The following is a 27,284-nucleotide window of genomic DNA, read 5'->3' on the forward strand; positions in this document are numbered from 1 at the left end:
CAGTGGGATGAGGGCTACGGAGTGGGCCCTGGGGGAACCTGCTCCCCACCCAGGCTTCTTTCCTCCAAGGCCTTCTGTTTGCAAGAGTTTCTACAAATCTTCGTGTTCCTCAGGATTTTTCTTCCATTTAACCTGCGATTTTCAAAATCTCAGAATGAGCACAGAATTGTAGAACAGCGGGGATGCAGTTGTGACAACTAAGGTTGATTCCATGCCTGTTTCTCTAACTGGAGAAGGACAGCTTGTTAAAAATACAGATTCCCAGGGCCGGGTGTAGCTCAATGGTAGAGCACTTGCTTAGCACCTGCAAGGCTTCGGGTTCACCTTGGGTGGCCCCCAGAAGCTTCCAGCTAATTGTCATGCAGATGGGCACAAAGGGAGAAACACTGTCCTTGCTACTACACTTTGAGGGCCGAGGGCCTCCGTTCATCCTGTCTGGCTGTTATGGTTTATTTCTGGATGTCCCTCCACAGCCTCAGACACTCAGAGGCGGGACTTTGGACTGTGACTTGCTGTTGGAGGTGGAGAGAAAAGGGTCACTTCGCTGTGGGCTGTATCTCCCTTCCCAGCTCCTCTCCTCTCTGCTCCCTGTGTACCATGAGGTGAGCAGCTCTTCCTCTGCCTGGCCCTGTGCCATGGCGTCCAGCCTCAGAGCCTCTGAACTGCAGCGTGAGTCGGAATAAACCTCTCCTTACTTAAATTGTGGGTGTCTGGTGTTTTGTCCCAGTAACAAGAAAATGATTCAGACACTAGTTGTGTCCCAGCCCGCGCAAAGCTCCCGATGCACCACAGTGGTCGCAGAGCTCTGTAGATCTGCCTTTGTGCACAGGTGTAACAAGGTAGCCTAAATCCTCCAGCCCCTAGAGTCACCACTCACTGTCCAAATCAGATAACACAAAGCCTCCCCCACATCTCTGTGTCTCTGGAAAGCCACTGTCCTTTCCAGCACTTCCAAGAATTCTGATAATGGGAGAAGGACCACCCCTTGAGATTGCCTCATTACCATTTCCATTTGCATCTTCCTTCAGTTGTCCCTTATCTCTGTCACATGACAAGGTTCTCATGAGTGACAGCTTTTACACATCACATGATGAAGAAAGGGATCTTTGTTTTCTGTAGGAAACAGAAAATAACTTTGAATTAAGTATCAGGCACCTCTGTCATAAAGTATGCCCAATATCTCAACCCAATGGAACTATTATCCACTGCTGTATTTGGGAGCTCCACCCACCCTGCACTGTGCACACCTTGCCTCCCCTCCTTCCTAGACCCCTCGTCCAGAGCCCAGCTGCACCAGAAAGGCTGATGGAGCAAAGTCTGCTGGGGCAGGTCTCCTCAGAGCACTGACAATATCTGTAAATATTGTGAGGGGTAATATTTCCCAAGCTACTTTTTGTAAACAGCCACAATAGTTTATTTACAATTGAACTCTTTATAAGATATTTACAAGACAACCAATTTTACAGAAATGGTATAAAAACTGAATTACAGCACAGAAGACAGCAGTATGAAATGGGCAGAAAACAAAGCTGAAGTAGACAGACAAGCAATTTCTCTTTAATTTCTTAACACTAGCTTACATTTTGTTCAAGAAAGAAACGAAGAACTGTTTTAGAACTGCAGTGCCTTCGATTGAAGACTGAACCTCACAGTGTTGTACCCTATGTAGGGAAGAATATGATTCATTTTCCCCCACACTCTAACACACTATAATTTCATTCTTCAAACTTTGCTTCACCCTCCTTCTCAACAAACCTCAACATCCACAAATCAAAAGAGAGCTGATTTAGAAGCAGGGACAATGAAATAAGAAGTCCTCAGGGAAAGGAGAGCCGAGGAAAAAGAATCCACTCGAGTTGGCCAGGTAGCACTTCATGGATTCCTGTCAGTCTAGCCAAAGTGCTGGGTCTGAGGAGTTCCTTGTGTAGGGTAAAAACCCAAAGGTTAAATTTACTAACCGACACCCAAAACTTTTTTAAAACCAAAAAGCTGCATTTAAACATAATCTCTTTACTGTGAATCGAGCTATTGGCCCACAGAAGTGAACCATGTTTGAAATCTTGCTAGAAGTGAGACCACTCATGTCCAGCTCCCTCTGAAGTTCCTGCCACGGGGCCTTGAGAGCAGGCCACAACCCAAACATTGTCCTCACCCCATCCTAGCAGAGAAAGCAACACAGGAGATTCTCTTCTAACTGAGCTCCATGAGAAATTCATGTCCTAAGAAGCATAATCCTCATGCTTTGACTTGAGCAATTCTGTAATCTCAACTATAGTAAGGAAAACGAGAAAATTCAATACTAGTTCATAAGAGAGACAAAGTTTGGCGTTTTTGCATCAATAGAAGTCATTTTTCAAGTGCAATAATATAAATATTCTACATGCATTATCCTGAATCACATACAATGTAAAAATTTAGTAGTAAATCTATATTTATATAATGTACATGTATAAAAATCCCCTAAGCATGTTCCTTTCAAGTCTTCATTTGAGGTATCACAAAATACTTGCTATGTTAGTAGTAGTTAGAAATACAAGCCAAACAATGTAACTCTCATAGCAATAGAGATTTATCACATAACTGGCTGCAGGTGTGGCTTGATCTAGACCTTAATGTTGTTCAATCACCTTCTTTGGTGCTACTTTTCTTGCTGCCTCCCTGGAAACTTCTGTCTACACAAAAGCCTGTACATGAATGTCATCATAGCTTTACTTACAATCAATTATTTATAATAAGCAAAAACCGGAGTCAAATCCGATGTCCTTCCAAGGCCAAATGGTTAAACAAGCTGAGAAGCACATTTAGGAGGTAAACTACTCAGGAATAAAAGAGAACGAGAAATCGATACATGCCACAACTCCAAGAAAGTACCTTGGATGCAGATAGCAACCTGGATGGGTCTGAAGGGATTTATGTGGAATGGAAATAAACCAAAGTCAAAAGGCTAACATACCATGTTTCTTTGCATTCAATATCCTTGAAATAACAAAATTATGGTGAATGGAGAGCAAGCTAGTGGCTGCTAAAGGCTGGGAAAGAAGGGCTGTGGCTACAAAACAATAACATGAGGGGGTCTGTTGGTGATGGAAATGCTCTCACCGTGACTATGGTGATAGCCATGAGGCTTCCTGCACAGGTGATAAATTTCTTTCTTTCTTTTTTTTTTTTTGGTACCAGGGATCGAACTCAGGTCCTTGCACCTGCAGAGCAGGCAGTGGAACCACTGAGCTAAATCCCTGGGCCTACAGGTGATATATTTCTTAGAGCTATGGACACGCTCACCCACACACAAACAAATGCATGTGTAATTGGTGGAAACCCAACAAGTTCTGCATGTTGTAACAGAGTTGATTTCTTGGTGTTGACACTGCACCTTAGTCAGGCAAGATGGTACTGCTCGGGGGACAGGAAGGTGGGCACACAGGCCCCCCCATGTATATAGTTTACATTTTCTTATAAATCTATAATTATTTCCCAAAGAAAGTTAAAAAAATTATACTACAGCACAAACATAAAAGAGTAAAACAGGCAGAGAAGCTGAGCCGGTCCCAGCACCCAGAAGGAAGCTCCCCCACCACCATCCCACGCTCCTAGGGCAGAGAAGGTGAGCTGCACAGGCACCAGAAGCACCCCCTCACCGTGGAAATGAGAAGACACATAAACAAGCCTCATAAACAGACTTCTGGATCACCTACAGCAACCCCAAAGGGAAATGAGATGGAACAATCTGATACTCAACCACCTGGACTCTCAGAACTGGCAACAAAAGAGGATCTGGGAAAAATGAAATCAGAAATAATTACTCAGATAACAGCAAAGATTTTGCTCATGGTGCAAGACATGATTAATAAATCTAGAGAGGACACAGATAAAAAAATAGAGGATCTGAGGAACATGATGGAATCCCAACATAAGAAAAAAATGGAATCCATAAAACAGATGCAAATAGATTTCCAGGAGATTAAAAACTCCATCAAAAGTCTGCACAGCGGAATGAACCAATGTGAGGATAAAATTTCAGATATAGAAGATAAGATTGCAATTAGTGAGGAGGGAAAGAAAAATTGCTTTAAAATTGTAAGGGAACACAAGAAATCAATCCAGCAGCTGCTAGACAATGCAAAAAAGAATAACATAAGACTGACTGGAGTCAATGAAGAAACAGGAGAGAGTACAGATGACATAAAAAAAACTGTTCACAGAAGTGATGGCAGAAAACTTCCCAAGGAGGGGGAAAGAACTTGACATACAGATAAGTGAGGCATATAGGACTCTAGCTAGCCTTGATTTAAAAAATCTACACATAGGCATATAATAGTTAGGATTCCAGAAACCCAACAGAAGAACAAAATTCTACAAGCAGTGAGAGAAAAGAAACAAATCACATACAAAAGAAAGCCCATCAGAATCACAGCAGACTTCTCCATGCAAACCCTCAAGGCAAAAAGAGCTTGGAGTAATGTATTTCAAGCCCTAAAGGAAAACAGCCTCCAACCCAGATTAAGATGCCCTCCAAAACTATCTTTCAAAATTGATGGAGAAATAAGATACTTTCATGATAAAGAGCACCTCAGGAACTTCATGAATACCAAACCAGCACTCAAAAAACTTTTAGACAATATCCTCGGAAAAGACAATGAGGATCACAACCCCAGGAAGACCAGCAGAATGAATCCATTGGGGGTGACAAATTAAATGCAAAGCGGGAGAATCCATAAAAGAAAAAGTCATGACAAGGCTTTCAAAACTTTTAACTTCATCTCCCTAATGAGTGTACAATTCAATCTTGTTATTGTACTGATTAGTATTTTTCTGATTCTACAGTTGCACACCTTTCCTTGTGCTCTACTGGCTATCATCTTCTTATGTCTACTTTTTGATTGAGTTGTCTATTAATGAGCTGTAAGAGTTTTTTATATATTCTGGTCATAGGTTATATGTATTGTAAATATGGTCTGTTTAAGGACTGCTTTTCATTTTAATGATGTCATTTAAAGTTCTAAATTTTGATGGAATCTCATTTATCAATTTTTTTCTTTTATACATCATGAATTTTGTATCCTAGGTAGTTCTGGCCTACCCTGAATTCATAAACATTTTCCCTTATAATTTCTTCTTAAAGTTTTATACTTTTAAGCTTTCATATTTAGGTTTATAGATCCCTTCAAGTTATTTTTATGTATGGAAATAAAGGGTTGAGGTTAATTTTTTATATATGGATACCAGGTGTTCTAGTGCCGTTTGCTGAAAACACTGTCTTTTCCTTGGCTCTTGAATTGAGTTTATATTCTATAAAATGCTAATGGTAAATAATCTTTCAAAACTCAGTGGACCATATATGTGTGGTTCTATTTCTAGATTCTCGGTTTTATTCCAATGATCTATGTGTCTTTCTTTACACCAACACTGTCTTGATTATTGTAGCTTTAGAAGAAGTCTTAAAATTAGGCACTAAATGTCTTCCAACACATTTTTTGTTGTTGCTTTTTTTTTTAACTTTTCTAGGTCCTTTGTACTCTTACATAACTTTAAATTTCAATGTCCAATTCTTCATTTATAGCAAGTATACACAGACCTGAATTTTTATATATACCTTGCGTTTTCTAATCCTGCTAAATTCAAATACAAGTTCTAGGGGCTCCTAGAGATTTCTTAGTATTTTCTCTGTAGACGATCATTTCATGTACATATAAAGATTTTGCTTCTACCTTGCCAATCCTATCTTAATTGTGTCATTTTATTGCCAGACTATTTTGGTGGGGCCTAGGTTTCAAAGTTTAATGGACAGATAAAGAGTAAGCATATCTGCCCTTGTTCCCCACCTTAAGGAGAAAGCATTGTATCTTCTCCATTCATATAAGGCGTTCTCATTGGAAGTATGGAGTACATGTCTTTGATCTGTTGAGAAGGTTCTGTTCTACTTCTAGTCTCCTGATAGCTTTTACCATGAACAGCTCTAGAATTTAGTCCAATACTTTTTCTCCAACTAGTGACAGGAGCATATGGCTTTTTCCTTTCCTCTGTTAAAATGATGACTTTTGGGGGTGGATCTTCCAATGCTGAACCAACACTGCCATCCTTATAACAAAACCACTTTCTACTTACTGCCAGAGCTGGCTTCTAATAGTTTGTTTTGTTAAACAAATTTCTATCCATGGTCATACTTTTTTCTTCTATTATCTTTATCCAGTTTTAGGGTTAGCACAATGTTGATTTCCTAAAATGAGAGGAGAAATGTTCCTTCTTTTTTCTGCTTTAATTGTTTGATATAATTTATAGTTAAAATGTATATGAGCCTGTTGTCATATAGGTAGGTTTTCAAGCTAGGAATATACTTTCTTTAATAGGTGCTATTCAAATTTTATATTTCCTCCAGAGTTAGTTTCATTAATTTGTCTTCCAAGGTACTTCTTAGAAGTTGTCAAATTTATTTCAAAACAGACTTTTGAAATATGCTTTCTATATCCTTTTAAATTCTGTAAAATCTGTGGTAATGTGTCCTAGGTCTTGATATTTTAATTTAAAAATGTATAATTGATATTGTATAATAGGAAGTAAAGGTCTAGAAGAGCAGGGGAAGTGGGAGGGGTAGGGGAAAGAAAGAAGGGAAAAAATATGAGAAAATGAAAAAAATGGAAACAAAATCTTTGCAAATAGGGAAGGGTGGAGGGGGTGAAGAGAGGGCAGGGGAAGGGGAAAAAAAAGAACCAAGATACATCATGTAAAGGTACAAGATCCCAATGATGTGTGTGAATGTATTTTATTCCTAAAATGTACCAATAAACTTAATGGGGGGGAGTAAAACATACACATTTAAAATTTAAAAGATACTATTTGCATTATAATTCATTTTTAGCAATTAAAATATCAGAAAAATGTGAAAGACTCCTACACCAAAAAACTACAAAATAATATTGAGGCACTGAATATGAAGGAATTGTACATGAAGACAGGGATACGTCTTGTTTTCAGATGAAAATTCTCATAATTGTGATGACATTTATCTTCAAATTGACCTATAGATCCAGCACAATTCCAACAATAACCCAACAAGTTATTCTTTTGTTGACAAGTGGACTCTGCAGTGTTTATCTGTCCACTCAGGCAGTGCTAACAGCAGCCAAAGTGACCTTGGACAGGATGTGGATGCACAGCAAGCTGACCGACACTGCTGCAGCCCCGAGGAGCTGAGCAGGCATGGGCGAGCAACCCTGGATCCAGGCAGGGTCCACACACAGGAACCGCGCAGGTTTGCCATCTGGTCTCTGACACTGCAGAAGAATAATATGAACTGTTCGATGAACAGTGTGTGGGTACTGGGTCAATCTGATGTCCACATAAAACAAATGGAGCAGCTCATACCAAAAATGAAAGTTAATTTCAGATAGGACGCAGATTTAAACACAAAAGGTAAAACAATAGTGCTTCTAGCATGAAACAGGAGATCTTTGTGACCTCTAGAGAGGCAGACATTCCCTAAGTGGAAAATAAACAACTATAAGGGGGGAAGATGTACATATTGGACATCAAAATAAAAGAACTTCTCTTCATCAAAAGACACCATTAGGAGAATGAAAGACAATCCCACCTATGGAACAAGGTTTTTGCATAAATAAAGCCAGTGGAGGGCTTGGGTCCAGCATAAATAAGAACTCCTATGTGTGAAAAGAAGATGTGAACAGGTACTTCAGAGCAGGGACATCTGAAAGGACAACAGGCCACTAAATGTGAGAAAGGTAGTCAGTATCACTTGTTCCTGAGGGAAACCAAATGAGAGCCACGAGACATCGTCACAACCCAGGACCAGTGGCTGAACAGAGCTACATTTACAATACTCAGTGTTGCTAAGGTTGTGGAGCTACTGGATTCTCCAGTACTGCTAGTGAGGCTGAAAAGTAGTGCAGCTGCTTTGAATAACAGTTTTGCAGTTTCTACTGAGCCTGATTGTTCACCTACCTTACACTGAAGCAATTTTAGGCATAGCCCAAATGTGCTTATGTCTAGCCAAGGTACAGTTTTATGTAGCTTCCCAAACTGTGTGCATACTAATCAGAAGACACTAACTATAATGCTTACAGCAGCATTATTCACAATAGACAGCATCTGTAATACAGTCCATCAACAATAAAGTACAAAAACGTATGTTGATGTATATGCACATTACACAGCAGAGAGAAGACATGAATTATTGCCACATGCAAAATCAGCAGGGATGTCCCTACGCATCATGTTGAACCAACAAAGCTAAGCATAAAAGTATAAAGGCTTCATGATTACATTACATTCACAAAATCCTCAAAACACTGAACTCTGATCTGGCCTTCTGTCAGGACAGTGGTTCTTTTAAGGCAACCAGAGAAGTAAGAAAGAAGCTCCTGTTTCCTGATCCATCTGAGAGGTGGTTCCATGAGTAAGGTCCTTTTCGAAAAACCTATCCAGATGAAGGGTTTTATGGTGGACAGTTCTGTAGGTTTTAAAAATTTCATTTAAAAAGTTAAAGAGCATCAGTGTCCATAGAAGATGTGTCACCACTAATTAGATTCTAGGACAGGTAACTGTCCTACAGTGGCACTTGACCCAAGCCCAAAGCCTTTCTCAAGGCGTCCTTAAATTCTTTGTTCCTCAGGCAGTAGATCAAGGGGTTCAAGATGGGTGTGAGGACTGTGTACACGGCAGAAATGAGCTTGTTGGAGCTCTGTGTATCAATGGCCTGGGGCCGGACGTACATGAAAATCATGGCCACGTAAAAGATAGTGACGACAGTGAGGTGGGAGGCGCAGGTGGAGAAGGCTCTCCAGCACCCCGTGGCCGAGGGGATGTGAAGCACAGCCAGGCTGATGTGTCCGTAGGACAGAATGGTGGCCAGGAGTGGGAACACCAGGATGAGGAAGGCCAGGATGAAGTCCACCAGCTCTGCGGTGGAGAAGTCTGTGCAGGCCAGCTTGAGGATGGGGGAAATGTCACAGAAGAAGTGGTTCAAGACATTGGAGCCACAGAATGTGGCACTGGAGATGAAGTAGACCTTGATCACAGAGATGGTGAAGCCACAAGCAAAGGACAAGACCACTAGCTGCACACACAGCCCCGTGGTCATGATGACTTGGTAGTGCAGCGGGTGGCAGATGGCCACGTAGCGGTCATAGGCCATGGAGGCCAGGAGCACACACTCAGTGCACACCAGGGAGCTGAAGAAGTAGAGCTGAGTCATGCACCGCACAAAAGAGATGCATTTGTGCTGCAGGAGGAAGCCGTCCAGCATCTTGGGGATGATGTCAGACACGTACCAGATCTCTAGAAAGGATAGGGAGCCCAGAAAGTAGTACATGGGCCTGTGGAGGGAGGTGCTGCTCCAGACGGTGAGGATGATGGCCATGTTCTCCACCAGGACAAAGAGGTAGGTGACCAGGAAGAGGAGAAAGAGTGCGTACTGCAGCCTGGGGGCCGTGGGGAAGCCCAGCAGGACGAATGTGCTGACCTTGGTGACATTCTCCCCCCTCATCCTTGTGCACCTGCAAAAGATCGGTGAGCAAGGGTGATGGGCTGAAGGGCAGCAGAGCGGGAGAATGCAGGGTGAGCCCTGCAGGCAAGCTCTGGCCAGCGAGGGGCCACCTGGCTCCCATGGGCAGCAGGGAAAAGTAATAATTTGCTCATCTTCCAGGTCTCAAAGTGAGAAGGCCCTGTGTGTGTGGTTTGGATGTAACAAGGAAGCAGGACAGGAGAAGAAGGTCTGCTGAGGGAGAAGCGTGCAGGATTTCAGTCTGTCTTCATGGCCAGTGGGAACAAGGACTAGTTTCTGTCTCTGGTGTGGGTTTGGGCTTTATTTTCCAAACAAGGCATGCCATGGTTCCCAGCTGTGACCACAATCCACTCCAGCTGCCAGTTCAATCATCACAATCATGACAATGCTTATGTAATTTAATTTAGAAATGGCAAGACCAGGATTTGCTCTCAGCCGTGGTGTTGGCTCATGGGAAGGTCTCCATGGAGAAGGCAAGCAGGATGGCTGGGGGCTGTGCCCATCGCCTCCTGATGAGCGTGAGGGCCTGAGAAGCCACTGCAGAGTGCTGTGGTCTGTGTGGCCAGCTGCTGCCCCTGCACCCACATGTGCATGCACACACACGTGCACTCACACACACTCACAATTCATGGTGACATCACTGTCTGCCCAGAGAGGAGAGTGGCCGGTGGGAAGCCAGCTCAAGTCAGCCATGGGAACACTGAGGGCAGAGAAGGCCTGGGCAACACCTGGGGAAGTGCTACAGGGAGGGCTGGTGTTGCAGCAGGAAACGGCACACCCCTGGGGGGCCACAGCTGCAGTGGGCACAGATGAGGCAAGGCCACCCATGCAGACTCAGGGAGGGAAGCCCAGGGCAGGCCTGTTCAGGAACACAGCATCAGGTGAGCACAGGTCAGGCTGCAGCTGCAGTGGCAGTAGGGCGGGCACAGCTGGGCCCTGGGCGGCGAGGGTGGAGCCTTCCCAGCTTGACTGCCTGGTCTTGGCTCCTGCAGGTGGCAGGTGGGTGGGCAAAGACCAGCACAGCCCAGCCAGGGTTCCTGGTACTGAAGCAGAGATAAGAACAAACACAAGACCAGGGTGGGTGGCTTGAGTGTCCTGACCTTAAACATTACATATAGGAACAGGCTGGCAGATGGACCAACAAAGGGAGGCCAAGCAGAAATAGATGCTCCCTGGAGGGGAGCACATGGGCAGATGGACAGAGGATGGGGCCCAGGCAGCACTGGCAGAGACACACTTGGGTGCCCCACGGCATAATTTCAGGCTGACAGAGAAGCTGCAGAGATAGTGTGCAGAGCTCGCGGGGACCCTTTGTCCAGCTCCCCTGAGGCGAACGGCTTACTAGCCAGGGAGGCTGCCCAGGTGCGAGGTGGCACTGTGCCCTGAGCCACACATGTGACTTCACCTCTGTCCTCCGGGCCTCCTCGCCCAGAGTCTGACACTGCTTTGACTACAGTGGTCTCCCTGCCGGGTCGCACCTCCCTGGCTCCTGGAGAGAGACAACAGGCCAGCTGGTTCTGATGAGAGAGCCCAGCAGCCTCTCCTCATACATGTGTCCCCAGGAATTCAAACTCAAGTCCTTTAAGAAACCCCAGGGGATTTGAGTTGGGGTCTGTGGGAGGGTCCTGCACCCCTCTCCTGGGCCTTTATACCCGCAGCGGTTTGCTCTGATGCGTGGCTCCTACAGGGAAGGAACCCTCACTACAAGGGGAGCTCAGTGCAGCAAGGATGCTGGCTAAGGCTACATGTAACGCTGGACACGAGAGCATAGCACAGTATCCATAAACATTCACTGGACACAATACTCGCAGATGTGTACTCAAGACAGGTCCCATAGATGTTCACCAACACAGTGCCCAGACACACACACTCAGTACAGGAAGGAGATGCACACTCAGCACAGTACCTATGAATAAGTACTCAGCACAGTACCCAGGGATGCATTCTATCATTTATGGCGATGCACCTCAGCACAGTACTTACAGATGTAAGGGCCATTTATAAAGCACTCTGAGCCATCATGTTGGGTGCTGGCAATAAGACCACAGAGGTGAGTCTCTGCCCCTCACTGGATTTGGGGAGCGGGTTAGTGGGGTGTCATACAGCACCACACATACACCTGCATGGGACCAAGTGTACAACAGACTCTAAGATCACAGGGAAATGAGCCCTTTTCTGGTGCACAGAAGGTGCTGGGCCCTACCTGGAGGGTCAGCCTCCCTTCTGAAGGCTGTAGTGGGCTGCAGGAGGGAGGAGTGGCTCCTGCCCGTGTCCAGCAACTCCCAAGCAGGCCACGGTGACAAGGTGAGGTTGAGCAGGCTCTTGAGAAGTGGGCTCCCCAGGTGCCAGGGAGGGAGAGTTGTGGGTTTTTCTGCTGGAGCCCAGGGACTCCAGGGCCCAATTACCCCGAGCTGCTGCGGAAGCTGCCCACACTGCCAATTAGCTGGTCTGCACCCCTAGGGCCACTGCCCCCTGGCAGCAACACCCAGAAGCCAGCAGAGCTGATGCTGGTGCCCTGGCTAGTGCTTCACGACCACCTTGGTAGTGACTCCGGCAGGCCCCACAGGAGGACGCCCTGTTCCCTGGTCATCTTCAGGCCCATGCTCAGCAAGAGTCATGGAAGCTGGTGTGGAGAACCAGGCCAGTGTCTGCCTCCTGGCTCAGTGGGCTGGAGGTGGGGGTCAAGTCAGAGCACTTGAGGTCATTCTGAGCCCTGGAGGCCCAGGCCTGACCCTGCTCAGACTCTTCAGCCCCGCACTCAGAGGGAAGGACTTGACGGACCACAAGGCTGGTCTCCATCTGGCCTCAGTTTCTCCTTGGTCTCAGTGGCCCCGCCCCTCTGTTCTCTCTAGCCTAATTCCATCCAGGGGCCCTCCATGCACCATGCTCCTCAAGCTGGTCCCCTTCGTCTCCCTTGGCCTTTGCCCTCGCTGCTCCCTCTGCAGCAATTCCTCCACATGTCAGCCCCTCTCCCTCCTTCTCCCCCTCCCTTCCTTCAGTCCCCATGCCCACCCTGGATTAGTCTCCTGGGCTGCAGGGGAGAACCTGCCTCCCGCTTCTCCCAGGTTCTGTGGCTCCCTGGCCTGTGGTGGCTTCGCTCTGACGTCTGCCTCCTGGTCACAGGGCCCTGCCCTCTGCACACCCACACTCCCCTCCTGCCTTGTCACTACACAGGGCCACTGCGATACCCACAGCAACCTCTCGTCCTCTGATCCTTGATAACATCTGCAAAGACTGTTGCCCAAACACAGGCACAGTCACAAATTTCAGATTTCACAGGCGTATCTTTTGGGGACCTTCTTCAGCTGATTTCAGCTCTTCCAGTTCTCTTCCTTAGCACGTGTCTCTGAACCTCACTCTGAGCTTTTTACGTACCTATTTTGAGTATCTTTCTCTCTCCTAGTAGAATGTACACTGCTTGAGAACAGAGATTTTTGTCTGTTTTGTTCCTTGTAACTCTAGAGCCTAGATTAATGAAGGCATCAATGAATGAATGAATGAGCAACTCAATTAGTTGTGACCAGAGAAGGGTGTTGACAGGGGAGGGTTCTCTCGTCCTGACCCAGCTGTGCCCTTATTTTCCAAAACCCTTCATTGTTATGGGCCTATGCCTCAACTGAGAGAGGAAGATTTAAAAATGTAGACTATTTAGAAGTCCAAATAGATTGTTCTCAACCTTTGCCCAAATGCCCCTAATATCCATTAAAGAATGAGGGAATTCTAGACTTCTTGTCAATGGTAGAAGATTTAATTAAACAAGGACTTACAATTCTACATACCAGTTGTGGTAACACTCCAGACTTACCAGTTAAACAAAGCAAATGAAGGTTGGAGATTTGTTTAAGATTTATAGGCAATTAGTAAAGCAGTGATGCCAAGGGTTCTGTTAGTGCTGGGACCTAATCCCTTACCATTTAATGCTCCCGCTGATTCAAAGTGATTTCTAGTGATGGACCTCTGCCCAGCCATCTTTAGCCTTCCAGTGGACAAAAGAGTGCTGAACCTTGTCTGCTTTTATTTGGAAAAATCAACAACTGATCTAGAAATGCAAAGCTGTAGGGTTTACTGAAGCCACTTCCCATTTTTTCAGAAGCACTGCATCAAGATTTTACAACCCAACAGTTTCCAGTAAATTTCGCTCTTATCGGTATGTAGTTGACCAATTGTTACATTCCCTCACCAAGGAGTGCCTGGAATTTGGCTCCGTTTACCTTTTACACCAACTCTTATGTAAAGGTCACATGGCATCAATGGGAAAACAATTTTAAAAGTGCACATTTGGGACATGAATGGACTGTTGAGGGATTTCTATATCATTTGAGAGAATAAAAGCTTTTTAAGTCTTCCCTGACCTGCAATCAAAAGACAATTAAGAAGTTTTCTTGTACTTCAAATGCTGGGTCCTGAATTTTTCTTTAAGGGCCTCATGACTGTATGAGCTCCCTAGAGGTGCAGGACCAGAGGCCTTACCTTGGGAAGACAGCCACGGGCACGCTTTTAGCCAAATGAGTGGCCTTTCATTACTCAGCCATAGGGCTTCCTAAATTACACAAAACCTTTCACCTTGTTTATTATGAATGGAACTCAAGAACATGGGGACACAACATAGGCACATCACATATTGTGTTCTGCAAATAAACCCAGCAGCCCAGGCTTATCCTGTTTACAAGCAGTAGCAGCAACGGGAAAATTAGCAGAAGCTTCACTGGATTTTAGGGCATCAACTTTGCTTACAAGTTCTTTGTGCTGTGGAAATGCTATCAAATTCAGGAATTTTCAGCCACTTATACTTGAGTAAAAGTTCACAACCTGAAAACTCACAATTCATAAGTCCACTCAAAAACCCTAGATCTGTACACCTGCTGGAGCCCTTGAGGCAAAGCTGAGTGGGGAAGTGGTATATGCTCAGAGCCAAGGCTTTGGAAAGGTGGTTGGATCATGGGGTGCTATAGATAACTTGTTAGGAGGTAGAGCCTGGTAGATGTTCCACCATGCTGTTTCTGCCTTGGAGCCAGCTGACTATAGATTAAAACCTCTAAAAACTGTGAACCCCCAAATAAACCTCTCCTTCTTTAAGATGTGGATGTTGAGTATTTTGTCCCAGTGATTAAAAAAATAACTTAGACAGATTTTGGTACCAGACAAGTGGGGTCATTGTTGTGACTACCTGACCATGTGGGGTGGAAGCCTTCGGAACTGACTCATGGGGTGAGTTTGGAAAGGTATGGAAATACCATCTAAAAAAGCCCTAGAGCTGTAAGCAAAGCTCATTGGGAGATTTATGTGAGCTCAGAAGACCAGAAAGCTCATAGAAATGCAGACAGCAAATACCAGGCTCATGGGGTTTTAGTTGGGAACAATGATTCCATTGGAAGTTGGGCTGGAGACCATGCATGTTATGCTCTGGCAGAAAATGTGCCTACATTTTGTCCAAGTCCTGAGACTTGGAAAGAGACTGAGATTAAAGGTGGAAGACAAATGAGTCTGGTAGAGGAAATTTCAAGGTAGCACAGTGTTCAGGCTGTGGCATGGGAACTGATGGTGACTTTTAGCCAGCTTTATACTAAAAATCAAAACCAAAAATCTCACTTAAAAAGTTTTCAGGTTGCCCAAAGAGAAAGCACCTGTAAAGTTGGAGCAGAAGAGAGTTTGATTATTTAAAAAATTCGTATGAAAGTGAAGCCAGGTACTTTACATCAGGATAATAGGAGAGCTGGCTTGAGGGCATCTCAAGAATCAGCAAGATCTTGTCCTTCACAGGTTCAAGAGCACAAAATTCAAAGACTTTGCTTTGATAAGAGAACCCTAGGGTATCCTGCTCAAAAAGGGTAACCTGGTGAATTGGTTCCCTGGGATTTGGTTCTCAGTGTTGAGCCATCCAGGCACTTAAAGACTTCTGCATCCCGAATCCAAGGGGCCTAGCTACTGCTGAAGTGGGCAGTAGACCTTGGCATCATCCATGTGGTGCTGGTTTTACAGGCATGCAGAATGCAAGAGTTGTGGGGTTTGAGAAGCTTTCACCCAGATTTCATATGAAGGCCTGAAAAACCAGGAAATGTGCCCTGAAGATAGCAGTGAATGAAGCCATGAGAGAGAAACCAAAAGTGCAGTGGAACTCCAGGAAGTTGGAGTTGTCAGGAGCACGAAATCTCTGCTGAGGAGGGCCACAGGCAGTGAGCAGAGCCACCACAAAAGAGGAGCCATGAGAGCTTCAACCAGCAGTGCCATAGGGTCGGGGCAGACCAAGCCAATCAAGGTTCACACAAACTTGCCCCAGGTGCTAGACATAAAGCCATGAGACCTAATATTTGCTCTGCTGGGTTTTGGTCTTGCTTTGGTCCAATTTCTTTCTATCTTCCTGTCCCTCCCTTTTGGAAGGGGAATATTTACCCTGTGCCATTGCACATCAACAATATTTATCTTTCTTTTGATTTTTACAGGTTCTCACAGCTAACAGTTTGCCTTGAGTCTCAGAGAAGACTTTAGACTTGGACTTTTCAGCAATGCTTGAACTGTTAAAATTTTGGCCATTCTTAGAGATGGATTAAATGCATTTTGCATAGAGATGGGCATAAGCGTTTTGGGGGCCAGGGATGAAATGTTACAATTTAGATATAGAATATCCTCAAAGGCCTCATGTGCTCAGTAGTTGCTCTTTTGAAGGTGATTGGACTGTGGTGGCACTTTAGTCACCAGTAGATTAATCCACAAATGGGTTCAGAGCTCAATGTGCTGGTAGCAGATGGGCCTGGTGGGTGGTGGTTCCCAGGGGCTGTGACCTAGGAGGTTATACCTTTCTTCCTGGCTCTTCCCTTCTTTCTCTGCTCCCTGACCACCATGATGCGAGCACCTTTCCTCTGCCCAGACCCTTCCACCATGCCCTTTCTGCCTTGAAGCCAGCTAACTAGGGATGGTAACTATGAGACAAAGTAAAAGACTTATCCTTTATTTTGTGGGTGTTGGGTATCATTTCTCAGTGATTAGAAAATGACTAAAACAGGAAGCTTCTCTGTAGAAGCAGATGGCATCCCAGGCGGTTTTCAGAAGGTCAAAGATCAAGACTTCTCTGCCATCTTGAAAGCCTTATTCTTTTCCCCTCATTTCCTGCTGTCCTGATCCTTTTGTTTTCCCTATGGGGCAATTCATAGCATTGTGTCAGTGGGTAGCTTTAACTTGAAAGCTACTGTAGCTGACACCAAAAAGTCAGGAAGCAGCTCCCCACATGCCAATGCCTCTCCATGTTCCCAATGAGAGACACTCTGAAAACCCAAAGGAAGAGTGGAAAACTGTTCTTGATGTTACAGACATCACTGATACTCACTTTCCTCAATTCAGAGGATCAACACCCGCACATTTCCAGTTAATAACCTAATCGTTACCAAATACAGAAAACCTGCTTCAGTGAAGTCAACAAGAGGCATATTTAGCTTGCAGGTATTGTACACTGAAAACCTCAGAACTATGTGGACACAGATAATTCTGTGTATACTGTCACCGGATTAAACCCAATAGGCTCATTTTTCACTGAATGTGGTTCTGCATCCTTATAGCATGCTTAGAGACCACAAAAAAGTAATTTCCCCACTGGATCTTACTCGGGAGTTATGCAGACTTATGGGTGAACAACCTTAACAGATACCTTCTTGAACACCTGGAAGTGGCCCCCTGTTCCAACCCGCAAGGGCTTGTACTGGGCCTGCAGAGAATTTGCCTGCTCAGCTTTGCGTGTTCCCTGCCTCAAATGCAGTTATTTGGCCTGGCTCACTTCTACTTTTTTTGATAGCTTCCTCTGAAAGTCTTTAAAATAGTACACATGATCAGAGTCCCACATCATCAATAATGCACATTAAAACCAACTTAAAATAGAAAAGATAAGATAGTTACCAATGAGAAAAAAATTCAGTAAGACTCTCGAGGGCTTACTTTTGGAAGTGGTGGAGTTACCTGTAGTGTGGAGTTTGAAACTAGCATATAAGTTGAGGGGAAAACCTTTGGATTTTTTTAGCCAACCAGACCCCCAGGGATTCAGACAGAGAGGGCACTTTCTGAGATGGACAAAGTGCATGTTCCACAGAAACACTCCATTGTGCAGCGTTAGATCACCTTTCTGCTCAGGTTGGTCTTGTGTTTGGCATTGAACAGACAGTCTGCCCTGTCTGTCTCTCTCTTGATCTCTACCCTGACTTTGCTACTACGGAAAACTTAAACGGTGACTGATGCCGCTGCTTCTTTAGACACTGATACCAAACACACTGAGGAAATTTCTCAAGAGAAAGGAATATGATGTGTTAACAGCAGCAACTAGCAGTTTGCAGCCATCCTAAGTGATGGATGGAAAACTTGGGCTTGAAAGGATGGTCCCCCACCTGCCTGGGAATCTGCGTGCATCAAAGGCGAGCCAAGACCCCCTCAAACAGTAATAAAACGTGCTTTCTCAGCAGCTGACTGGCTGTAGGATAGGGAAAAAGCAGAGGCTGGCATCTCTGAGAACTATCAGAGAGCAGGCTTTCTATGTTTGAAACAGAAGTTTATGTGCTGTTACAATTCCCAGACACACTTTGCTTTTGGGCATCTTCAAGCTTATTTTGGCACATGGATCAATACTGCAGCCCTTAAAGTCAAGTGAAACATATTGAAGACTATCACACCTCACATGACTTGGCATGTTTTGCTGTCTTCTAAAATTGCATGGTAATTTTAAAGGTCAGAAAATTTTATTAAACTTGACCAAGTCTTGCTTTGCTTGTATATAAAATAAAGATCATGGAATTATAATACCAATAATATCCATCATATTAACTTTCATGAGCTGAAGGAGAAAAACAAGTGTGGAAGTAATTTTTTAAATAAATGCTGCACTACAAGTCAAAGAATTTCCATAGAGAAAATAAAAACAGCCTCATTACAGGCTGCATAGTCTCAAATGATGTTCCAAAAGAGCAGAAGGTATGTTCGCCTACAGTGGCACTCGACCCAAGCCCAAAGCCTTTCTCAAGGCGTCCTTAAATTCTTTGTTCCTCAGGCAGTAGATCAGGGGGTTCAAGATCGGTGTGAGGACGGTGTACAGAACAGAAATGAGCTTGTTGGAGCTCCAAGTATCAATGGCCTGGGGCCGGACGTACATGAAAAGCAAAGCTGTATAGAAGATGGTGACGACAGTGAGGTGGGAGGTGCAGGTGGAGAAGGCTCTCCAGCGCCCTGTGGCCGAGGGGATGTGAAGCACAGCCAGGCTGATGTGTCCGTAGGACAGAATGGTGGCCAGGAGTGGGAACACCAGGATGAGGAAGGCCAGGATGAAGTCCACCAGCTCTGCGGTGGAGAAGTCTGTGCAGGCCAGCTTGAGGATGGGGGAAATGTCACAGAAGAAGTGGTTCAAGACATTGGAGCCACAGAATGTGGCACTGGAGATGAAGTAGACCTTGATCACAGAGATGGTGAAGCCACAGGCAAAGGACAAGACCACTAGCTGCACACACAGCCCCGTGGTCATGATGACTTGGTAGTGCAGCGGGTGGCAGATGGCCACGTAGCGGTCATAGGCCATGGAGGCCAGGAGCACACACTCAGTGCACACCAGGGAGCTGAAGAAGTAGAGCTGAGTCATGCACCGCACAAAAGAGATGCATTTGTGCTGCAGGAGGAAGCCGTCCAGCATCTTGGGGATGATGTCAGACACGTACCAGATCTCTAGAAAGGATAGGGAGCCCAGAAAGTAGTACATGGGCCTGTGGAGGGAGGTGCTGCTCCAGACGGTGAGGATGATGGCCATGTTCTCCACCAGGACAAAGAGGTAGGTGACCAGGAAGAGGAGAAAGAGTGCGTACTGCAGCCTGGGGGCCGTGGGGAAGCCCAGCAGGACGAACGTGCTGACCTTGGTGACATTCTCCCCCCTCATCCTTGTGCACCTGCAAAAGATCGGTGAGCAAGGGTGATGGGCTGAAGGGCAGCAGAGCGGGAGAATGCAGGGTGAGCCCTGCAGGCAAGCTCTGGCCAGCGAGGGGCCACCTGGCTCCCATGGGCAGCAGGGGAGAAGAACAACAGTTCTCCTGTGGAGCACCGGACATGAGATGTGCAGGTTCTCGCTCACTCTGTGCTCGGACTCAGCCCCATACCCGCTTCCTGCCCTAGCAGCATGACATGCTGGTGGTGAAACTGCAGCTCGAGTACAAACTGGAACCCTGAAAAAGCGGTTCACATAGGGAACGCCTAGCAATCTCACCTGGTTTTCGCCAGGTCATGAGTTGTGACTGCCCCCTGCCACCTGGGTTACTGTTGCGCATCTGACCATTCTTCCTACTTAAGCAGATAGTTCACCTTTGGTCTGGATTCTGATTTTTTAAAATAGGGGATGTGAGATCAGTGGGATTTCTAGGAAGATAGGGAGTAGGTCCAGTTCAGCCAGACCTCACAATCAGGCTCTCCCCAGGGCTGCATCTTCAAGAACAGCAGGGAGGTGGCCCTGTCCTCACTCTGCAGATCAGAGGGAACATCAAGCAAGGGAGAGGCTCAAACACTGTTCCAGAAGAGAGAAAGTGACACCGACAGCTGCCTGGCAAAGCCGAGTGGAGGACTGTGGAGCCTTCTCCAGGCCTCGAGCTGAGCAGGAGCCTCCGTCCCACCCACACAGGACTAGTGTGATGGGTCGGGCGAGAAGGCGTGGGAGCCTGGCCCGCTCAGTGCATGTCAGGAGCATCAAGCAGAGGTCTCCAGCGCCAGGCTCCATGGGCTAGAGGCCATCCCTGCTCACCACGTGTGCTTAGCGCTGTAACAGGAGTTGCCGCCTCCACCTTTACCACAGCCCTGGAGGTTCCTGCTTCCATTCTCACAGGGAGACTCTGAGACTGGAAGGGAAAGGCTCAAGGACTCAAGCAAAGTCATAGCTGCACTGGGCACACCTGGGTCTTCTAACACTAAGGCCACCACTTTCCTCAGGAGACAGCAACAACAGAGGACATGAACCCCCCAGTGCCGGCTGCACATTAGGAATCACTGAGACAGGTACAGTGGATGGTGCCTTCAGACACCAACTGGCTGTAAAAAACGCAGGCAGAGAATGCTCTCTAAGGAAGGAATATAGGGATATTTAAATGAGTAAGCCATCTACTGGGACTGGCTGAGTAATTTTGTCACACTTGTCCCACAGAACACTTAGGGCACTGAAAAGAAACGGCAGATCTGTGTCAGTCGGCTCTGTCACTGTGACAACATGACCAAGAGAATCCACTCAAAAGAGCACAGGTTTATTTTGGCTCTGTTTGGCTCTGTTGGTGTGACCCTCGGCTGGAGATCATGGTGGAGGAGCCTGTTCACCTCATGGCAGCCAGCTTCCCAGTGCCCCCCAAGCTGGTGACAATGCCTTGCCATACTCGCCTTAGGGGGCACTGGGGCTCTACAGGTGTGCAGGGTCTTCCGAAATACATAGCGAAGGTGCAAGAGCCCAGAGCAGTGCACAGTAAAGGGCGACACAGCACTGCACTTGGGCCTCAAGCATAGCCCCAACCAGGAGCAGCCGCCCCGTGGGAGAGGGGTGCCTGGGACACAGGTGTGGAGGAGACCTTTGCATGGTAAACCCTCCCTACTTTTTGAATTTTGCTTCATGTGAATGTATTATTTATTCAAACTGTTGATCTGTGACTTATTTTTACACTTGATCTTAGCCAAAAGGCTGAGAAGTGATTTGTGACTTATTTTTAAATAGCAAATTCTCCTTTAAAAAGAAAAAGTTATGGGCTGGATTCAAAAGGTCAACATTTTCTTAAACCATCATTCCAAATCTATACTGAACACGCATAGCTTAAGTGAATAAAGGGGAATCAGTTGTGTTGCACTAAGATATGCCTGTAATGTGGCCAAAATTCCAACTGTGATATTGCACAGAACAACCTGAAAACGAAGAGTTGAAAGACAAACTCAGAAAAATAATGAAAGCATTTGTCTTCTCCAAATAGTGTAGAAATGACAATACAGAAAGAAAACCCAAAAGATGAAATAGAAATATATTGTTGGTGTGTGTTAGAGCATGAACAAGTAGGAAAAGTATTAGGAATCCGAGGGACCAAGATGGAGGTAGCAGAGGCTGGGGACAGTGTGGACGCAGGAACTGTCAGGCACCTGGCCATGCTGCATGGAGCAGGCCTCCTGGAATGGAAGCAACGGTGTGCACGGGTGCTGGATTAATGAAGCAGTCCACACAGCTGTTCTTGTCAGGGCGTTGATTGCACACAAAGCAGTTTCATCGCTAACAGCGTCTGCCACGGAGCTGCAGCAAGTGCACACCTGGCCCTGCTCTTCTCTCCTGACAGCTGGATGCTCCCACAGCCCCTCTATCTCTGGCTACTTCCACTGCAGCTCCCGTCCCCCACTCCAACCTCCACCACAGAGCTCCTGCTTCCATTTCTGCTGGCTGTGTCTGGCACCCGAAGAGCCAGCTGCACACTCTGAGGGCAGAACTGTGCCTCCATCACCACAGCCCAGAGCCCCGACAGCAGCTCCCAGGGCACTGTAGGATCCCACAGACCCTGGGTGGGACACACACAGAGAGGAGGAGTCTGCCAGCACTACGCTGGCCCAGCAAACAGCGACAGATCGGGAACTCGCACTGGTATCTGCCCCCTCTTGTTAGTTCTCAAGTCCCACAGAAATTACTTAAGAAACATAGAAAAAGAGGGTGATGCTCCTGACACAGAAAGCTAGTGAAGGACTCGCCGAGCTCCAAGAGTAAGGAAGATGTCTCCAAACTCCTGCCCAGGGACTCCCATAGCACAGGAGGGGCCAGGGATGTGGGGCATTCTGAGCAGGACAAAGGCCTTGCCAGGTGCCAGGGGAGGCCAGGGTGGTTCTACAGCTTCAAGAGGAAAACATCCTAAAGGGTCTAGAGGCAATAAAGCGTATTTTATAAAGTGGAAGGTCAACTGGGTTAGTGTTTGCTTTCAGCAAACAAACGAGAGTCCAGGGAACAGCAGAGACATGGCTGTGGCCGGCAAGCAGGATGTGATCAGAGCTCATGCCAGACTTGAGCCAACCCAGGGGGTGCGGCGAGACTGGCTTGGGATCACCTGTCCAGAGGGGGCGCTTACAAGCCCGCCCTCAATGTGACACTCAGATGTCACAGCCAGCAACCTGGGATACAGCAGCAGGCCCCACTCCCTGCAGAGGACATCAATGCAGGAGAGAAGTGCCCTGAAGGAAAACAGCCTGCACAAACCCACACTCAGTCCTGCCGGGTCTCATCTGTTACAGAACAAAATGCAAATGTCAGCCCTTGTCACCTAAGAAGACATAGAATGGAAAATAATAATACCGATTTGGAGGAAAAGAAAGACTGGGTTTAAATTCACAGAAAAAACCTTGGAGAGGCCAAGACTATTACACGCAAACTGTGTCTTGTTTCATTTTCAGAGGAGGAAAAGAAAGACCTAGATTTTATCCTTAAAGTGTTTAGTTCAAGTAACATAAGTTCTTGAAAAAATGTGAACAACAGTGTTTAAAAGGATGTGGATCCTACAAGTATGAGAGAACAATAAAAGAATGTAGAAATAAACAATAAAAACACTTAAAATTGAGGCCGGGGATTTAGCTCAGTGATTCTGTGCCTGCCTTGCAAGCAGAAGGATCAGAGTTCGATCCCCGGTACCAAAAAAAAAAAAAAAAAAAAAACCACTTAAAATTAAGCATAAAACTGACTAGAGTAAGAAAAATATCACTTGGTTAAAATTGAAAGGCAAAAGGAAAAGACTCCCAACTTATGAAAAAATATAATCTATTAGACAAAATGTATAAGATGAAGAACTAAAAACTTCAACTCAGGTTGAAATTATAAGCTTAGGTTCAGCATGATTTCATAATTTATGTCTGATGAAGTCAAATTCAAGGCCTCAAATGGGGAGTCGCACTTATATGTCTTTTACTGAACAGCATAACCTCAACATAGAATCAGAAAATCAGACAATCGTGGGAGAAATAGGTAGAAATAAAGGCAGACTTCAATACACATCTCTCTCCTTGTCATCTCTCACAAGTCAAAGCAAATAAAGACGTAGTTCACCAACAGGATAATTTTTTTTTGGTACGGGGATCAAACTCAGGGCCTCATGCTTGCGAGACAGGCACGGTGCCACTGAGCTAAATCCCTGGGATAATTTAGAATGTTGCTTTCAGGGCTACTAAACCCAGTATCTTGAAGTCATCCTTTTTTTTAGTTGGGCCCATAGAAAATTTGGAGAAATAATCATAATAACATCTACAAAGTTCACTATTTCTCCAAAATAGAAATCATAGATTCCCCTTTTTTATATATGCAATGGGATAAAAAATTGAAATCAGCTCAACCAGAGTAGATCCAACTCCTGGCTACATGGAAATGGAAGGACACACCCTCCTGTCCCCTGGCCAGCAAGGAAATAACAGAAATGACAACACTGCACACATGTGACTGGGCTGGATTTGCAATCCTTGGTGTCACTGGCAAACTTAGCACTAAATGTTTTCATTGTTTAATCAGAAAGAAGGAAAAAATAAGAATTCACACAAAAAAGTATCATAAAGCAAATATGAGGAAAGCAGAAGGGGTAGGAAAAAGGGAAAGCAAAATCAATTTAATGACTTAGGAATACATTGATGAAAAGCAGCAATAGGCTAACTGGTGAAGAGTAAGATAAGCAGCCCCTGCCTAACTGCGTAACAGGAGAACTGGAAACAATAAATGTGCAAACAGGGTCTGGGCGGTGAAGGACAAAGCTGACCTGCAGGTGGAGGCTGACAAGGCACGGGGTGCCTGGCTCGGGCCCCACACCTCGAAGGGGCTGTTCAGCGGCCTCACAGAGCGTTCCCTTACAGATGAGCACAAAGGGGCATGGAGAGCTGGGGCTCAGCAGTGCAGTCTGTCAGGGTGAGCACTAAAGTCTCAGTAGAAGGGCTCTTTTGGAGGAGACTGACGGAGGTGATAACAGAAGCGGACCTCCCCAGGATGGAGTGCAAGGATGCGTCCGGGCCTCAGCCTGCAGACCTCCTGCCTGGGCAGGGCCAGCCCTGTCTCAGAGCACCCGGAGGTCCTCCCAGCTCACTCTACAAGACAGCCAACTCCTAAGGCAAAGCCCACAGACATGCACACAGGGAACAGCATGTCCAGCAGCGTCTAGTTCTGCCCCCGTGGTCACAGTTAAATCCGAGGCCAGAGCCCTGCCACACACTGGGAGCCCAGGCCCCCCAGCAGCAGGGCAAGGGCACGAGGCTTCAAGGTCAGCACATCCACCGCAGGGATCTTCGAGTCTGGTCACGCTGAAAAGGCTGTGCCTAAAATCTATCCCCTGTAAAAATCGGTTTCTCCTAATGGTATAAATCATGTGTCTTAAGCAACAGCCTATGGGGCCACTATAAATATCAGGACCACTCTCTTCCCACCCAGACCAGGCTCGGGCAGGCTCTGCACTGCAACTGCTGCTGTGTAATCCTGCTCCACTGTGCCACCGACCTCAAAGGGAGAGAGAAATAGGAAAACTGGTGTTACTCCCACATGATTCTCAGCCTAGAAAATCCAGAACACTATCCTGATTAAGGAATTTCAGAAAGGACGTAAAAATGTAGCTCCTCTGTGCCAGTGATCACTAATTAGAACCTTCTCGAGTGAAAGTAAAGAATACTGTGAAGTCAGTGTCTCCACACACACCTTGAAATTTAACTCAGCTCTAATTGAAATCCCATCAAGTTTTGTTTTTCTTGAAATAGGATGAAATAATTTTTACAGTCATCTAGAGGTATGAACAGATGGGAATGGCCAAGTCCATTCAGGAAGAAGAGAGAAGATCATGAGAAAGACTTGCTATTTTGTATCAGAGGAAATATAATAAAAGTTGAAATGATCATTTAATAAAATACAGACTGAAAATAATGAGTAGCACCATTGACCCATGGCAGAATATAGGCACGGTATGGGAGATGGGGAACCAAAGCCAGGCCTTACCGGGCTCCCAGCACTGGTCTCAGATGTCTGGAGACGGGGCCTTTGCAGTGTCTTCCACCTTCTGCAGGGTTTGAGTCCAGAAGGGAAAATGCACTGCGGAGTGACAGGAAGACGAAGAACTTAGCTAAGGACTTGCTGGGTTTGCTGGGGCACTGTGCAGATAGCATCCAGAGGAAGCTCGGGACGGTGGGGCTGGCCTGGAGGCTGGGGTTGGGTGCCAAGCTCAGGGGAGAGGCACCATCACCGTGGAATCAAGGGTCTTCTACGGAGCACCGCTCTGCGGGGCCATTGCTTCAGACAACTGGGGTAGATCAGTAAAAAACCCAGCCCCTTCCATGAAGTGCAGTACAGATTCTAGTGCAGGCAGGGCAGAAGCTTGAACATAAATAATGTTCATAATATGTAAGTAAATGATTCAGAACATGAAGAGTAGTAAGTGGCAGGGCTGAGGAGGTCCGAGTGGGCGTGGCTGGTGACCAGGGTAGGGGCAGCACCAAGGAGCAGGTGCCCCTTGGGCGAAGTCTGAGGCAGGTGAGAACGAAACACATGGCTTTCTGGGCACGCAGGCGGAGTGAGGGGAAGGAAGGGCCAAGGCCACACTGGGGACCCGGAGGTGTGAGAGGCAGCTGGGGACCGGTCCTGCCAGAACAGCGAAGGGCAGGGCAGCAGGAAGCGGCTTCAGCCTGGAGGGGAGGAGGTCACCAGGACCCAGCCCACGGAGTAGACGGAAGAATGACTGGCTCTGCGTGACAGCGAGCTAAAGGTGGGGAGCAAGGAGGGGCAGCCGGGGACAGAGGCTGGGCTCATCCCAGGACACGGGGCAGGGTCCTGTCACGTCCCACAGTCACACTGACCCGCTTCCCTGGCAGAGCCTCCGGGAGTCAAGGCGACACCAGCAAACACACTGTAGACAGAGATCAGAAAGTAGAATGCAGTAATAGGAAGCCAGAAACGGCAGAATGCTCCAAGAAGAAACAAAATTCATTGCACAACGTGGAACGCTTACGTAATTTACCATTTCCCAATGAACTGCATCTTCATATTTTTTCTGTTCTCTTGAAGGAGGGATAACTAGGTATTTTACCTGGAAGCGTTCTGGACCTCAGTTCTGGGGGGTTAACGATCACAATGGAAAGTATACAGGGCAAGAATCCCAAGTTTTAACACCAAATACAAGTCTTCCAGAATGTTTTGGGGAAGGTCAGTTCTCAGCAACACCTGGGAAACTAGCCCACCCCCAAGTTAGCTGGGGCAGAGGGGAGCTTAGAGCATTCCCCAGCCACCCCTCCTTGGAGACCTGCACTGCCCTAGTCCAGCCCAGACTGGCCTCAGAGGAGGAGGGCGCTCTGTGGCACAGTTTGGGCTCTCTTTGAATCTGGACCTTCACCCAGCACAGGGAGGCCACACTCAGGGCAGGGTCAGGGGAGGGTGCTGTCTTGCTTCTGAATGGACCCCACCCTATGTCCCTTCCTTCATCAGGCAGGAGCAGAGTATCCGGGGACACCATTCTCAGTGTGAATGAGCCCCTGCGCATTGCTTGCAGCCCCTGAACTTCCCCTGTGAGGAAGGTGTGTGGCCCTTTTGTCGTTACCAAAGGCCGGGTGAGTGGAAGTTAGAATGAGTGAGAATGAGCCGTGTGTGTGTGTGTGTGTGTGTGTGCGTGTGCGCGCGCGCACGCGTGTAGGGGCCACATCCTCCTGGGTGCCCTTGGTTCTGGTCCATCTGCACCTCCACAGCAGGCCACAGCGAAGGCGGGGTCCAGGGGTCCTGCTTGTGGCCCTGAGCACACCGGGGCTGGAGGGAAGGCGC

The 27,284-nt window shown here is 46.6% G+C and overlaps 2 protein-coding genes and 1 long non-coding RNA gene across 3 annotated transcripts; all 3 read right to left on the reverse strand.

Moving 5' to 3' along the window:
* LOC147828590 (uncharacterized) lies at positions 1 to 26,517 on the reverse strand. Its single transcript, XR_015450629.1, has 3 exons — positions 25,476 to 26,517; positions 1,004 to 1,113; positions 1 to 132 (listed from the first exon to the last, which is right to left on the reverse strand). It is a non-coding gene; the product is annotated as an uncharacterized LOC147828590 (long non-coding RNA).
* Positions 8,180 to 9,535, reverse strand: Or6b2 (olfactory receptor family 6 subfamily B member 2). Its single transcript, XM_087209567.1, has one exon. It carries the CDS (start codon positions 9,497 to 9,499, stop codon positions 8,561 to 8,563), a length of 939 nt encoding a protein of 312 aa, XP_087065693.1. The 5' UTR covers positions 9,500 to 9,535; the 3' UTR covers positions 8,180 to 8,560.
* LOC147828592 (olfactory receptor 6B2-like) lies at positions 18,474 to 23,148 on the reverse strand. Its single transcript, XM_087209566.1, has one exon. It carries the CDS (start codon positions 19,410 to 19,412, stop codon positions 18,474 to 18,476), a length of 939 nt encoding a protein of 312 aa, XP_087065692.1. The 5' UTR covers positions 19,413 to 23,148.
* Positions 26,518 to 27,284: the final 767 nt, after the last annotated feature.

Source organism: Heterocephalus glaber, unplaced genomic scaffold (assembly GCF_053883595.1).
Source record: "Heterocephalus glaber isolate CG9 unplaced genomic scaffold, H.glaber_assembly_v1.0 deba00001004, whole genome shotgun sequence".
Classification (NCBI taxonomy): domain Eukaryota; kingdom Metazoa; phylum Chordata; class Mammalia; order Rodentia; family Bathyergidae; genus Heterocephalus; species Heterocephalus glaber.